Source organism: Chroicocephalus ridibundus, chromosome 3, assembly GCF_963924245.1.
Source record: "Chroicocephalus ridibundus chromosome 3, bChrRid1.1, whole genome shotgun sequence".
Lineage (NCBI taxonomy): Eukaryota > Metazoa > Chordata > Aves > Charadriiformes > Laridae > Chroicocephalus > Chroicocephalus ridibundus.
Window position 1 is genome coordinate 93,972,088 of NC_086286.1, and position 15,552 is coordinate 93,987,639.

Genomic DNA, 15,552 nt, shown 5'->3' on the forward strand with positions numbered 1-15,552 from the left:
CTCACCTACCTAGACAATATTTCTGACATTTCTGTGGCCATTTGTTCCCTATAAGAAAATTCATAAATAAGCATAAACCAAACATATTAATATAAAAATAGCCTTTACAACCGATAGTCTCTTGCCAACCAAACTGAAGATAATTCAAGTGCACAAAAAAATTGGCTACTTATTTTAAATAAGTTTCATTCTTATATATATACACACACATACATAGATATATAGAGAGAGTCCTGATTCTGTAAAGAGCAATAAATCACCCAGGGCAGTGAAAAAGGATGGTATGTGAAAAAACTTACAATAATTATATAATCATCTTTAAATAGGTATTATTAGGTATATTAGATTATTAACTTGTTTATTAGACTTAAGCAAGGCAGTGGATACAAGATATTACGAAATGATTTAAAGTTTACAGATGCACAGATGCTAATAAAAATTATTATGGGGTATTAGTAAATAAGAGGACAATATCAATTTCCTTTGAATTAATTAGTGTTACTTTTTTTCCTGTTAGAGCATTCAAATGTGAAAAAATGTCATACGCAGTCATTTGCAGCTTTGTTCCATTGGCTCTGCAAATAGAAGATATTTATGTTAGACAGACTACTTCCTTGTTACCTTTCTAATAATCTTAAATGGGGAAAGGTGGGTCACTATTTCCTGCTCTGTCGCATCTTATTTACTTATTTACATGAATTTTTTATTTCATCTTACTTTTACTGAGAAACAGGATTCTACAAATCTTTTTCTTCCATCTTTCTCATTCAATCACGAGTGTTGTATTATTTTTAAAAAAGATAAATTAAGATAATCTGGAAAAATTGTACAAGTGAAAACTTCCTCCACCCTTTCACTCCCCCACTCCACCTTTCAAAATCAAAGATTGTGCCTGGATAAGCATATTGCAAGAAATAACAGCAATCCTCATGCAGCTACTCTGGGAACAGGACAGAGAGCTTCTTCATGCAAGCTGTGAAAAGACACTGAGTCTCATTGCCATAGTGAAGACCCACATGCATACACACAGCACCGAATATGCTACAAATTAGAACTTATTTGGATTGTTCCAACACAACGCACAGAACAGATATACTCACAACACCTTCACCGAGGCTAGATTATTTTGGCGCTATATGCTATACTGTATGTTTTAATAAGCCACATACATTAAAAATATTGCACAGTTGAAAACAGGTATCTACTATTTAACTAATTTTTTACTAAAATGCTAAATTCTGTCAGTTTACCCCTAGATGCAGTAAATCTCTTATTACACATGCTTTCAAATTGTGTATCAGTAGTAAAATTGTATGAAGCTAGAAGAGATTCAGCATACCAGCACAGAATAAGTACAAATAAAAATGCTGGACCTACTGCCAAAACAAACAACTTTTCTTCCAAGACAGAAGTCAACGAGTATATTTCTCAAAGAAACTACTAATACTTATGAACTTTTAAATATCTACGAAACCTAACGGTGAATGCAACAAGGTATTGAGGAGAAAGAGAAATAAAGTAGAGGCTACTCATTTTCAAATATGACAACACGTAAGTATCATATGTTCCTTACAAATAAGCAAAATACAAGTGTGTCTTCAAAGTGGCACATAAAAATCACCTTGTTCTTACTATTTTCACTCCACAGGTAGTGCAGTACAATGGAAAATTCCCTTTTATCCATGCCAACGTGTAAGCATGAAATAATTTTTTACAAAATTGTGTGAAAATACTGTAGAACCAGTATACTGCATGAATTCAGTACTGAGTGATACATGTTTTATCTTACTACAGCAAAATTTAACAGAAGAGGGAACTACAGACACATAAAGGTCACAGTGATTTCAATGTATCATATGGTAATACGTAAGTCTCGACTCAAGGGGATGGCAGAATATAACTTCCTTAGACTTTAGTAATATTTTAATTTATATCAGTTAAAATAAGTCCTGAGAATTTTTGTTTAAATTATTAAATGACATGCTTTGTTCAAACCAATTAATAGTTTTCATTTCAGAGAAGAATTCCCACAGTTTCTATCTTTAAGCCGACTCCTGCAGTTACGTGGATATCTACCCTTGGATTTCAGCGGAAGATACTGGGGTCTGGGGAAGGTTTTAGTTTGTTTTGAAACAAAACAAAATAAAGTCAAACCAAAGGTGAAATGAAAAGAATTTTCTTCCATTTTTGGACATGTTTAAAACTCTTTGAAGTAGACTGCAGAAACAGAAAGAAAAAAATTTGCTAATGAGCTAAAAAGAAATCTCATATAAACAGAAATATCTCTCTACTACTGTTTTTCTAGATTTATATATTATCTTGCTCAAGAAAGGATTTACATCACTTTGTTACTGTCTTCAGACCATTCTTCACTTTCCAATCATTCAGAAAAGTGTCTTCATTCTCCTACCGCTAGCTACACAGCGGAGAGAAACTGTCAGTCATAACTATCAGGATGGTTAGTTCATCATCCACTCTGGGACTACAAAGGAAGACAAATACCAGGATCATCCATAAGCAGTTTGAAACACTGGAGATCAGAGCTTCACTGACAGAAAAGTTATTGACTTCTCTGAGCCCTTCTTGTCTAAAGCCTCCCTTCTTTCATATTTAAGAGAAGTTTGCCAGGTTGCAACACTTGAGTAACTTTGGGTTTACCTTCAAAATATGCATCTAAATCCAAACAGGGAAAGTACAAAAATCTCCAGAATGCTGTCTGGGAAAAACCTGGACATCCAACTGAGCACATTAAAGTCTTATCTGAGACAATATGACAGCTATTGTGTAACTAAGGGCAAAACCACAATAATTGTCGTGGAAGTGTCTAAAAATCAGTACTGTACATGACAAAATTTACCTAGCTATCTCACGTAGGTATACAGTTATTAAAAAAAAAAAGTATACATCTAGATAAAATTTGAGTTGTAAAGAGAACACATCTGGGAGCTTAAAATTCCATGGAAACACTTGGGGTTTTCTTACACCCCTTCTTTCAACAACAACATACCGAGTAGACTAGCACCAATGAAGTCACTGATGACATGATTGTGTTCTTAGGTCCCTTTATGCAATTTGACCAGTAAGTACCATTTTTACAGGAATTTCTAAGTTGCTTCTAAGACATCACCCTTCACACATGAAGAGCTCTTGATTTGCAGGCAGTGTGGATCCGTATACCAAAAGCCAAGCACTTCTGGCGACACATCAAAAGTTCAAAAAACCCAAAACAATATGCTTAAGACAACATTTATTTGTCAAATGCATCTATGTTAAAAATATTCATTCCACTTTAAAAAACTAACCAGTCAGGACACAGAAATAACTACTATTTCTGCATTCAAAAAGGGTTTCTTGTTTAAAAAATAACACACACAAATTCACACCGTACTACTGGAACCATCACGTACCAGAAAGGGTAGATATATTTTATTACTACTTACCACTGAAGAAATTCCATTCAATACTTTATATGACTCATAAAAATCACAATTCAAATTGGTTGCCATCTTTGCCAGAACTCAAAGAGAGAACTGCAGTCATATTCACAAGCACCCATTAGATTACTGATGTAGCAAGATGCAAAATGGAGAGTCTTTTGCAAAAGCAATATATTTCCAAAAATTACATGAGTTAATTTGAAAAATATTCCAACACACAGACTTAAAAGGTCAACTAATTAGTACAAAATTACAAAATACATAAAACCAAAAAGAGTAGAGTCTTCTCAAAGGATCAGGATAGGAAGAAGACAAAAAAAAAAAAAAAAAAAAAAAGAGAGAGAGAGAGTGAAATTTAACTACTTAACCCCATACCTGCGCAATCCTAAATCAAGCTGAGCCTCATCACTGATGAGTTCTGCCTCACTCTGGGCAATTCTCATTGCAAGTTCATGATCACGACGTTCCTGTTCAAGCACTGCCTGGTGCTGGGTTTCCTCTTCTCGTTCTCTAGCTAGCTGAGCCTCAATTTCAGCCTGTTTTATAAAAAACACACCTTTAACCTTATCCAATTAAAACGAAAATCTACCTAAGCAAATTATTAGAAAAATAAGCCAAGTGGTATATTTACATATTTCAAAACATGCCAAATTTACAGAACTGAAAAAGTAACAGCATTAGCATTTAGTTTGACCCAAGAAAAACAAAACAGCTACAGATTGCCTCTTGGTTTTCATACTCTTTATCAAATCATTATTATCCATCACTTGTGTTACCTTTTCAAATTAAATTGTCAATCAATTATTCCTTATTTAAAAAACACATTAAGCTTTTTGTTAGCTATTACAAAAATTAGACTTCAGAAGTTTTTAGAATCATTAAAACTCAGATGATACAGAGCAATATGGTTACTCCTCCATCGCGCTAACAAAATACCCCCTTGTTATTCTGCACTTGGCATTATAGGACTTTACAATAGTCATTGCTTTGCATACAGGTCCATGGTTCATTTTGAAAAGGGATCAAGACAAACACTGGAATCCTCTGTGGACCTGATCTGGCTTTGAATTTAAGCAAATGGTAAAATTACAACTTACTGCAATGCAGAAGCAATCCAGATACACTGCCTCTGCAGAGCAAAACTATAATTCTAGTTACCATCATTATTTAACAAAGGATCTTGCACGTCTTTGTTACACACAAAGGTAATATGCAACCACCCATTTCATACTTCTGGAAGTCATACATGCCAAGTCTTAGTAGTGCCTTTCTTGGTGCCCAAAAGTCAACAAAGGAGACAAAGTGACTTCCCACTCATCATCATGAATTTGCACCACTAAAGCTGTGCAGTAGCACCAGTGACTTTGCCCTATGAAAGCCATTTTAGATTAGCTGATAGTAACAACCACCAGACAGAGAGAGAATGAGTAATTAACTGCATGTAGAAGAAAGAAACACCCTACTGGATTATGTACCTGCTTTGTATCCAAACACGGCGTTTCTAAGTAAAAGTGTAAATTACATTCTGCATTGCAGATATCCACATGCCAGAAACAAAGAAACATAAATAAAGACAAGATGCTCATAGCGCTGGCAGACCAAGTTTTTAAACCTTCAGGCAACAGGCCATCTTGCTTCCTCAGTGGACAAAATTTAATCCATTTAAACTGTCCCTGAATGGAACTTATCCTATGAATTTCACACAAAACACTAGGCACATCTGTAATGGTCTCCAAGCAACGATTTAGAGACTAGCCAAAGAGCAGCTTACTCTTTTTATGTTTAACTTCTGCAAGCTGGTACTGTTTATTATTCTGATACAGGTGACTGGGCCAATAACACAGGAAAGATTAATTTTTCATGAAAGTTAGGCTATAATTTCTCTGTTAATTTATGAAGAATGAGGGTGGGTGATAGAAAATAGTATGCAGACACAAGGAGGATAAGCAGTGCTAGGCTCACTCCAGGGATAACAAGATATAGGAGAAAAAAATCTGTTTCTGGTTAAATCATGGACAGGGCTTAAAATAGTCTGTAAACATCAGTGACCATGTCTGTGCTTGCTACAACTGCCCCTGCAGGGAAGCTTTTTCTCTCCGAGACTGCTCTCCCAGGTCACTCAGGCAATCTCTAAGAGAAGAGGAAAACAAGGGTATGGGGGCCAAGCACACCTTAGAGTGAGAGTTCATGATAGGATCAGTAAGAAGTGTCAGGCATCAAAAGGAGGAGGGGTGGAGGAGCAAGGTTTGAACAACATGTATTTATTCTACATTAAGGCAGTCAAAAGAGCTACTAGAGACAGCTCTGTACCCTCTCATTATTACCAATATTCTGAAAGTGTTTACAGTTAAGCTGTTACATGACACAGCCTGAGTCCAGATGTGACTTCTACTAAAAGCGTGACAAACTTGCCTGACATGGAACATCTGCAAAAACTTCAAAGGCTAAACTAGGATTCTCCAGTGCTGTGTATTTTTAACTTTAAAATAACTTTAAAAACCCTTTAAAAACAAAAGCACCTCTACTCAGAAGACTTGAACTTGCACGTGGACTAGAAACAGGTGATCCCTCTTGGGATGTCCTAATCATGATTTTTGCCTTACATTTACTACTAAAGCAACATTGCTGAATGACTCTGAGATGCTTATTTATAAAATGAAGCTGTTAGACTCAGTGGAGAACCTAAGCTGTGAAAAAGATTTAAAAAAACCCAACCAAAACACAAAAAACCCGCCAAGAAAAAAAACAACCAAAAAACCACCACCACAAAAGCCCACACAGCTAAAACATTAACCTGCATTCGCTTTTCTTCCTCTTCCCTCTTTTTCCTCTCTTCCTCTTCCTGTTTTCTCTTTGCCTCAATCTCAGATTTCCTATTACAAAAGAGGAGGAGGAAATGCAAACGTGTTATTACAATGTAAGTCAACAAGAGATAGGAAAGCATCTTCCATAAAACTGAATGGTAATCCAGAAGTCACTATAATCCTGATGACAGGACACTATGTGCAAAGTCAAGAAACTTTCCAAGTCCATCTGCCCTTTCAGCTGCATCATATAATTTTTTTCATACTCTATTCTGACTACATTTACCTTATAAATCACTAGGAAAGGAAACGTTTCAACACTGCATAGCACACCAGGAGTACAATCCAAGTGGCTCTCTTCAAGCATAGGCATAGTAAAAACAATCTCATTGAAGTGCCTTTCCTATTTTCTTCTCATTCTATAACGAGTAATTTATTCAAGACTCACAGACGTCTTTCCTCTTCTTCCTTCCTTCGTTGTTGTTCTTCCTCTTCACGTCTCTTTCTTTCTTTTTCCATTTCCTCCTGGATGCGCCGTAGCCTCTCTGCTTCCTCCTCTTGCTGTTTCTTCTTTTGCAGTGCACTCAGGAGTTGCTCTGAGCTTCTAACTAGAGCATCATATTCTTTCTGTATCTGTTCCCTAGTCATTATAGTGGTCTGCAAAATGAAATAATAAGAGGGGATTATATTCTTTTACATTTTTACCTCACTTTTAAAAAATGTATAGTGAAAAAATATTAAGTGAAATGAGAGCACTAAGCAGTACAATTAAATTATATATATACAGTTCAGGGTGGGGGAGCTTGAGCTCGTCCTTCCCTTCCTTCTTAAAATCCCAAAGACCCATTATTCTCCTCTCTCATATAAAACCACACAAAGTAACTCCAATTTTATCACAGAAGTTCAACATGACTTCTCTTTAAAACATGCCTTCATTTTTCAAACCTTGCAGTTGTAACCAGCAGAAATTAATTTTTACCGAGCTAAGATGAAAACTAAGGCCCTCCTATGTCATAGCGAAGAGTAGTTTCCCTTACTATGTGTGCTAGCACTCAGAAAAAGTATTGGACTGTGCTGTGACTTTTTTTTAGTCACAAGCATTAGTAGCAAGTAACAGGTTGAAAATACTTAAAACAATAGCCTTTGCTACATGTGTTTTCAAACCTCACCGATAGCTACAATTTAATTTCATTTTACAATTCACATTGATGGATACTAATAAACCTGCGATATGGGGTGTTTGCTGACCTTTTCTGGGGGTGTATCATGACGATAATCAAATTATCTTCTTTTTATTAAAAAGAGAACTGTAAGTTTTACTCTATTATCTTTTCGACTGTGATTTTAAATAGAAAAATATCAATACGGTACACTGAGAAAGCTATAACATCGCATGAAACAAATTTTCAGCACAACGTCTTCTAACGTTAATAAATCCCAGTGTGCTTTCATTTTGTCTGTGTGCTCTTATGGTAAGACACTGAGAACTATAGACCCTGAAGCATAATCAGTAAGCTGAATTCTCTTTACTACCCAAGTCTGAAATACCTCATAACTGGAATGTAAATCTCTTCACTCTGAGATAAACGCTTGAACGTTTCAGCCCTGACTAATTTAAAACATTGCTAATATGCATTATTCCAATAATAAAAGCAACGAGCAAATTATTAACAACACGTCGCACAATATCAACATGCATTTTTGCTTTAAATTCTCCAGTGCCAGTTTTAAAACACAGATAATAATACCAAAGTCTAGATGTATATATTCCGTTTCAGGATTCACTTCAGTTACTTTCACAAATAACTTTAAACAGGATTTACCCAGTGTCTTTGAAAGTTAAGACCTCTATATAAAAATGTCTTTTGTATTAAGAAAAATATATTGGCCTTCTATTTTAGGCTAAATTTTTTAAAAGATTCCAGCAATAAGAAACTATTTCTCTAATTATTACCATACCTTAATTTTGGTCATTGAAGCATCAATAGAATACTCCAGTTCCTTGACCTGCTTGCTTGTCTCCGCCTTCCCCTCCTTTAGAGCACTTACTACTTCATTAAATTTATCAAGTCTCTTCTTCAGGGTACGCACTTTTATCAGGCCATCAATGCTGTGAAGGTAAGACACTTCATTTGTATCTTGAGATTTATTTTTTTTTTACAAGGTGATATTTTACAAACTACCACTGATCACTCACATTAAAGAGGTAGATAGGGGAGCCAAGTTACACTTTTTGATAAAACTCACCTTCTTTTTTTGAAATTCAAACATTATCACATGAAGTAACTAAGCAATGGAGCCTTTTGCAAATAATAATTAAAACTGATTAGCAGACAGTGAGTCAAAATGAAAAAACTCATTTTTATTTTGAGAATTAATGTGTGTTGTTGGGGTTTTTTTTCCAGTAACACATCATTAGTATCCACAAGAGGATTTTGACTGGAATGGATAAAGGTTGAGTTGTGCCACTTACTCAAAGAGCAACTGAATGAGATAAAACTTAATTATGCAGCAGGGAACCCAGCCATTAGACCCCAAAAGGGGAAGAAAAAAAAAAAGTCTAGAAAATAAGAGTCTAGGAAAACTTGGAGCTTTTTAAAGAACTAATACTGAAGGCCACATATACAAGGTTACAACTCTGCAAAGACAGGCTTCCTAGACAGAAATCACTGAACTGGCATTCACGAAAACACCACACAAAAAGGAGAAACTAAATCAAATCATTAAAGATGAGTATAGAACAGCTTAAAAATACAGGAATATGGTCAGAAATGCCAAGATGCAAAATGAAACACAACTATCAAAGGATATAAAAGAAATCATTTTACAAGAACACCATTATTAAAGAACAGAGTCAGTTCTCTATCAAAGAACAAAAAGGTGTCAGCAGAGCTTAATAAGTGAAAGGTTTCTTCCATCAGTATTGTATGTGGTCAGATTAAAACTAATGGAATTATTAATTTCAAGAGAAGACAAGACAGACAGAACACACTATTTTTAAGATAAAAAAGAAAGAAGGCCTATAAAGGAAGGTGTGAAAGGGTAAAGGACAAAAATTAATGAGCTTAAATTTCATTTAGAGAGTCTTAACTAAGGATTTTAATAACTAGGCTAACACTGAAGGATTTTATGAACAAAGAGCTAAACAAACATCTCTTAGGAAGGGTTCAGATTTAGTCTATTCATCCTTGGGAAAGAGAGGAGGAACACAGCATCTCTCAAAATCTCTTTCAGTCATACTTAGCGTCATCCTATGACTGCAGATATATTTAATTAAACATAGTAAGTCTCTTCTTTACATTCACAAGAAAATATTATTAAAAATCCATTTTCTTCAAGTAAGGAATATCCTCTTACCGTGGTTTGTGCTTTCTCTTGCAAAGCCACATACGAATAGTCTTTTGTATTTTAATGCAGGCACTGGCTCGATATTTTATCTTATTTTTCACTGTAAACATACAGAAGATACTGAGTCTCAATGGTTTATACAATTTAACACATCTCCTTTATTACTCACACACTTGATGGCTCAAAACTGTACGTAGACTGCATGTGCTTGAGGGCTAGGTCTGTATCGGAACCACAACACTTAATACACAGCAGACAACAGAATTCACAGTCCTGAGCGAGGCATAGAGGCTCCCTCACAAAACGAACAGGAAAAATTAAGCATGTGCACACTCACACACATGCACTCCAGCCTCCAGATTCAGAGACATCTGTAACCTCAGTGAAAAGGCACCGGACCTAGCAAGAAGGAAATGCTCAGCTCAAAGTCTACTAGACTTAGGTGATCACAAAGATGAACTCTACTTTCCGTGTATCTATTTCAGCTTTATTCTGAGGATAAAATTAGGTTCCAGTTTCCCATAAGACACACAAAAAAGTAAGACACACCAAACCAGCATATTATTTCCCTGGGTTCCTTTTTTTTGGACACAGTGACAGATTTTCTGTCCTACCTTTCTGAAAAGATACACTAACCAACATAAATTTCTAGGACAAAAACATGCTTTCTGCATTACAATTTCTGATGTCTGAATACTATGTGACAAGAATTCACAAATTCTATTTGCCTCAGTATAAACAGCAACAAATACTATCCGATCAGTGACAGATGCCAATGTCACAACTGTGCTGGCCCAAATTCACAGCCATAAGGCATGAGGCCTTCATACGTTTCTACCCCATCTTAATGTATACGTTCTACCCTCTGTCTTATTATAGATCCCTGACATCCTGCATCAGACCTTTTCCCATCTCACGGACGTCTTTACTGGAACACCCAACAAGCACCTATCTCTATTCCACACTGCCTCAATTCCTACTCTGCCCAGTAAACTGAGCAGGCCAAGCACTTTCAAACTGCGTTTTAATAGTGATAGGCATTTACTGCTGATCAGCAGTAAATCCTGGAGTGGAGATGTTGGCCCCATAATTCACATCAGTGCTTCCAAACACGCAGTTTCTGTCTAGAGATGACAACCTCTGGGCAGACATTTCCCAGAACTAAATGACTCCGTGTTGTCAGCTGAGAGTTGAACTACTGTTCTTTCCTGCTGATGTAGAAGCCTGCAAGTCTAGAACCCTGTAGAAGTCTAGAACCCTGCAAGATCTGTGATAGATAGTTATTTCTGTGCAAGGGTCTACCCAGGCTTCAGTAAGCACCCAAGCAGACTGGATACGGGAGATTGGTGGTGGGCTGTATGTTCCATTTTTAAAAGCCTCTGCTCGAAGACCCCCTAGAGGTACCTAACATAAAGTATATAAAAAAAAAAAAAATCTCACCAACCTTGAAAGCAATTACTCAAACTTTAGTATGTAACCATCTGCTATTCATGGCCTTAGTCACATTGCAGGATAATGATAATTGCTTTTCTATATTTTTAACAAACATTTTAATTTAAGAAAACAGAAAATACATACATTTAATCACTGAGAGCGAACACCATTGCACTTTTTTCCAACGACTGCAGATAAGCCAGCGATTCACTCGTTTAACTAGCTCTGCTAAGTGATCCGGATCAGACTTCATTATCTGATCAAACTCTGCAAACTAAAGAGATAAATAAAAAAAGTTTTACAAATCAGGAGAACAGAAAATGTTAGACATTATTATTTAAATGCACGTTGAGTTATAAAGGTAAAATATTTTTAACATAAACTGTATGTCATTGTATCAGCTTTCAATTAATTCAAGTGAGCAAGTATGTCTGGCATCGCTTTATTCTTTAATGATAACAGAAATGACTACTGGGGAGTTTTGTTTGTTTTCTGGGCTTTTTTTTTTGTTTAATTGATGTGCAACACTTGTCATTTTGAATAATCCAAGCACTTATTAATCACTAAATATATTTATTGCCAAAATTTTTAAGCAGTAATTGTTTGTGTACGCTTACTCTGTCCTTTTTTAACCTTTGTATAAGAGTCCAACTAAAGGTAACCTTTTCTGAAAATCCTGCACTTCTACTTTTCGGTAATTATAACAGCAAGGACATTCATCTGGGACTACAAAAATTTTCCTTTCTAGTCACAACAGATCCCTAACTTGACCCCCTTTCTCTGCATAGCAACGCCAATGCTCAGAATCACAGAAAGATATTTCAGTTATAAATAGATTTTACTAGAAAATATTTTTCCTTTGCTCTGAATTGTTCTTTTTATTAGTCAAGAAAAATCTTAAGTGACTGGTAGAATGTCTAGGAATAAAAACATTGCATTAGGAATACAGCAGTATTAGCAACCGTGAAACCAATTATATCAGGTTGGTCTGGGTTTTTTTCCTATAGAAAATGAACAGTATTTACAAAAAACCCTAGGCAATTTTATTTAAGTTGGCTGCACTTTTAGCAATGTGTTGAGCAATGCCACTAAAGCTCTCTTCCAACCCAAATTATTCTAAGATTCACATTCATGAACTCCAAGAGAAACACTACCTTGCCGGGTCTAAAAAACACCTTGGTTAACCCAAATTTGTAATCATTTTCGTTCAGTCCCAAGGCTTTAAATAGTGCCTGAAACACAGAAAACAATTAGGATTATATTCTGCCTCCTTCAAAAAAAAAAAAAGTTAAAAACCCACAAAAACCCCTACCCACAATATGTTTTGTGTCCTGGATGAAGAAGAATTAATTTCTTTCTTACCTTGCAAAAAAGCCTAGGATCCAGACGAGCCAATTTGTCGGGCAAGTATTTCTTGTACATATTATAGAGTTCATGAAATGAAGCTCGTGAAGGAAAACCACCTTGCATCAAATCCAGAACAGACACCATTCCTAGATTCATCGAAAGACATGCACAAAAGGTATTATCAGTAAAATGAAAAGGAAGCAGTGATTTTTGTGATAACCAGTAGTTTATGACATAAGCCTCAAAGGCATTGCTCACACTAAACCACAAAGTTCAGCTGGGACTTGATCCAGCCTCTACTATTTCTTGATTATGTAAGCATTCACAAAAAGTTAATATTGAACAGATGAAAAGAGTACATACAATTTTCTCCTTATTTGAGAGGTAAGTAACATCCAATCATGCTGAGGATTTTTTTCTAATATTTCTTCTAAATATTTTTTTTTCTTTTTATCAGACTTGACATTTTCATTTTTAAAGAAAAATAACCAAAAAACTATACAATGCCCAGCGAGGCTTTTATTTTCATCATGATATTTGCGATATGTAGTACAGATGCAGCGTCCAATACACACACAGTGCTAGAACATTTAGCGTACTTGCAGTAATAGGTATAAGCTGCTAAACTGTAATTTTAATGTCCCGAATACTGTTACTACATTTTAGCTCCAAGGACATCAGTAAAGCACAGACACAAAGTCAATAAAAGGGTCAAGCAGCACAGGCCATGCCCGTTTTTGCCCACCGCTTTACATAACCCTATCAACAGATTTTGCACCTAAGATTTTACGTTAGCCCTTCACTTGTGGTTCCTGTCTTTAAACTTAATCTTTCACATATTTCCCTTCAATGGAAATTTGATTTGTTTACACTAACTCTTTCTTTTTCAAAAAAGATTTTATAGCATTACATCTTGTTTTTTTAACTTTACATATTATAACTTTGTTTTACTAGATTAAGCTTCATTTACTGTTGCTGAAGTAAGCACATAAAGAAAAGTGAGCTCATAAGACTACTGTAAAGCATTGCTGTTGTTGGGGGGGATGTTAATTTGTTATTTTTTTCCTCTCTAACATTCCAAATGCACTTAATCTGAAGAGACCTACTGCTAGTGATGTTAATGGAAATTCTAATTGCTGAAAAGTTGTTAAGCTTTTGTGAGGATAACATGACATATTAAACATGTGGACTTGTCAAAATATCAGATGCAGAACCTCGAAGTATCTTTACTACAAATAGAGAAAAAATTAAGCACAAGCTACTGAAAGCATAGTAAGGGGAAAAAATAAATACTGCAGTACTTTGATGAACAAACACCCTGTGAAGAATGACAATACTAGCACCCTAATTCCCAAGCACGTGCTTCCTTTCACTGTTCAGTGAGGCATAAGTAAAACGTTAATAGTCTTTCTTTAAAATAAAGCTGTAAAATTGGAAAGAAGAATGAAAATGCAGCAATCCAACCTGTCGTATATAAAGCAACCAGAAAAACTACGCTGAAGTGTCCTTGTCGGAAGTTCAGCTCCAAATCAAACTAACAATGGTATAAAGAAATTTTGAAAAAGTAAATCAAGACAATTCAACTCTACCAATAGTACATATAAAATCAAAAAACACAAGTGTGTTCCAATTATTAGATATCTCAGCTAATACTGACTGCCTCTAAATGCATACAGGAGTGTTGAGCACTTCAACTGCCACAGTAATTTAAAAGAATCCTACTGTTCTGGACTGATCTGCAGCCCTATTAACACTGTGGGCAAAACAGACAGATGGCATTCAGCTCCAGATCAGGAAATCCAAATTTATATACCAATAAATGGCTACGTGGCTTCTGACATATGCAGCTGGTGTCTGAACTCTCATTATAATCAATGGAAAAACAGTCAACAGAAATGACATCAACTCTTCTTGCAAAGAGGAGACCTTATGGCTGTTCAGATGAATTATTTCTAGGGTTCTATCGACTAAAATGAGAGTTAAGTTACTAAGAATCTAAATAACTGCTCACAAGATAAAATAAGCTACCTTCTAGAAAGCAACAGTTCAAGCAAGGAAATATTGCTTCCATCTCACATATTTCAAACTTAGGTCAATCTATAATGCCCAAAATAATAAACAGAGGGAAAAATATCAGAGGCATGCATTACCTGAACACTGAAGCTGAGAGAGGATCTGTCCTCCTTCAAACTGGTGATTTGTCATCTTCAAATTAGGTTTGATACAGCGAATAAAGCTAGACCCCTGTTACCGAAACAAGAAGTTAGCAGAATCTACACGTTTTTACACCTCCTGAAATAATAGTTAGTTATTTAAGAATTATGGCTGAAAAAAAAAAAAAGATACAAAATAATAGTATTCTAAAAAAGAAATGCTGACGTTCTTTTTCTCTCATATATCAAGTTTGCACTCTAGCCTTGGCCTTGATGTAACTGATCTCAATGCTCAAGCTATTATTTGGATCATCAACTTCTGGGTTTTCACCCAACTGTTCTTCTTAATGTTAGTACAAAATAATTATGATTTAGCAGTCTAGATTTTACTATTCTCATTATCATCTACAGTCACATCACCTAAATGCCTCAGTCCTCCAGAGTTCCCATCTGTGAACATTGTAACAGCCTCCTGACGTTGGAATCATGCCAGATGAACTTGACTTTCCTTTCTTCTAACTTTTACCTTTTACAGTTTCTTCTGGCTCATGGCTTAACTCTGCCTTCCCCCGTGTTGGCCGTCTCTGCTCCTCTCATCACCACGTGTGCTATCTCTACAATTTTGACCGCTGCTTTCTCTGATCATTTCACATTCATTAAGAATGACATTTTTGCAAAACACCATCATATTATTCAGACTTTCTCATAACAAGCGTCTGCTAACGATAACCCACCTTATATACTAAAACAAAATTGGGACTGAGAAAACATAATATTACTCCTGGTTTGCAGTGTTTTTTCTCTTTTTCCATCTCTCAGCTGAGAGTGAGAGAGCAACTGCCAAGGGAGCTCTACGTTAACACTACATCCTCAGTCATGGGTTAGATAAACTCAGAGCACAGCAAGTCTGGCCGCATACTTTTTCCCTGGACTAGGTCTCAGTTCCAGAGTGTTCTGTGTGAAAGATCATCTTTCTTTCAGACCAGCCTCATGAGTACAGTAAAATCTTAATGTCGGCTACACTGCAGC

General features: G+C 35.7%; 1 protein-coding gene across 4 annotated transcripts in view; it reads right to left on the reverse strand.

The window, feature by feature from the left end:
- Window positions 1-15,552, reverse strand: part of MYO6 (myosin VI) — a 116,004-nt gene that overhangs the window by 15,053 nt on the left and 85,399 nt on the right. For 2 of the 4 annotated variants that reach the window (XM_063330140.1, XM_063330139.1), the window contains exons 20-30: window positions 14,521-14,614; window positions 12,386-12,516; window positions 12,178-12,255; window positions 11,168-11,297; window positions 9,599-9,689; window positions 8,201-8,351; window positions 6,690-6,898; window positions 6,232-6,310; window positions 3,813-3,973; window positions 546-575; window positions 10-48 (exon numbers count right to left, since the gene is read on the reverse strand). In XM_063330140.1, coding sequence (XP_063186210.1) covers window positions 10-48; window positions 546-575; window positions 3,813-3,973; window positions 6,232-6,310; window positions 6,690-6,898; window positions 8,201-8,351; window positions 9,599-9,689; window positions 11,168-11,297; window positions 12,178-12,255; window positions 12,386-12,516; window positions 14,521-14,614 — 1,193 coding nt within the window. The remainder of the gene's footprint in view (window positions 1-9; window positions 49-545; window positions 576-3,812; window positions 3,974-6,231; window positions 6,311-6,689; window positions 6,899-8,200; window positions 8,352-9,598; window positions 9,690-11,167; window positions 11,298-12,177; window positions 12,256-12,385; window positions 12,517-14,520; window positions 14,615-15,552) is intronic. The other 2 variants (XM_063330142.1, XM_063330141.1) reach the window with 1 other exon arrangement.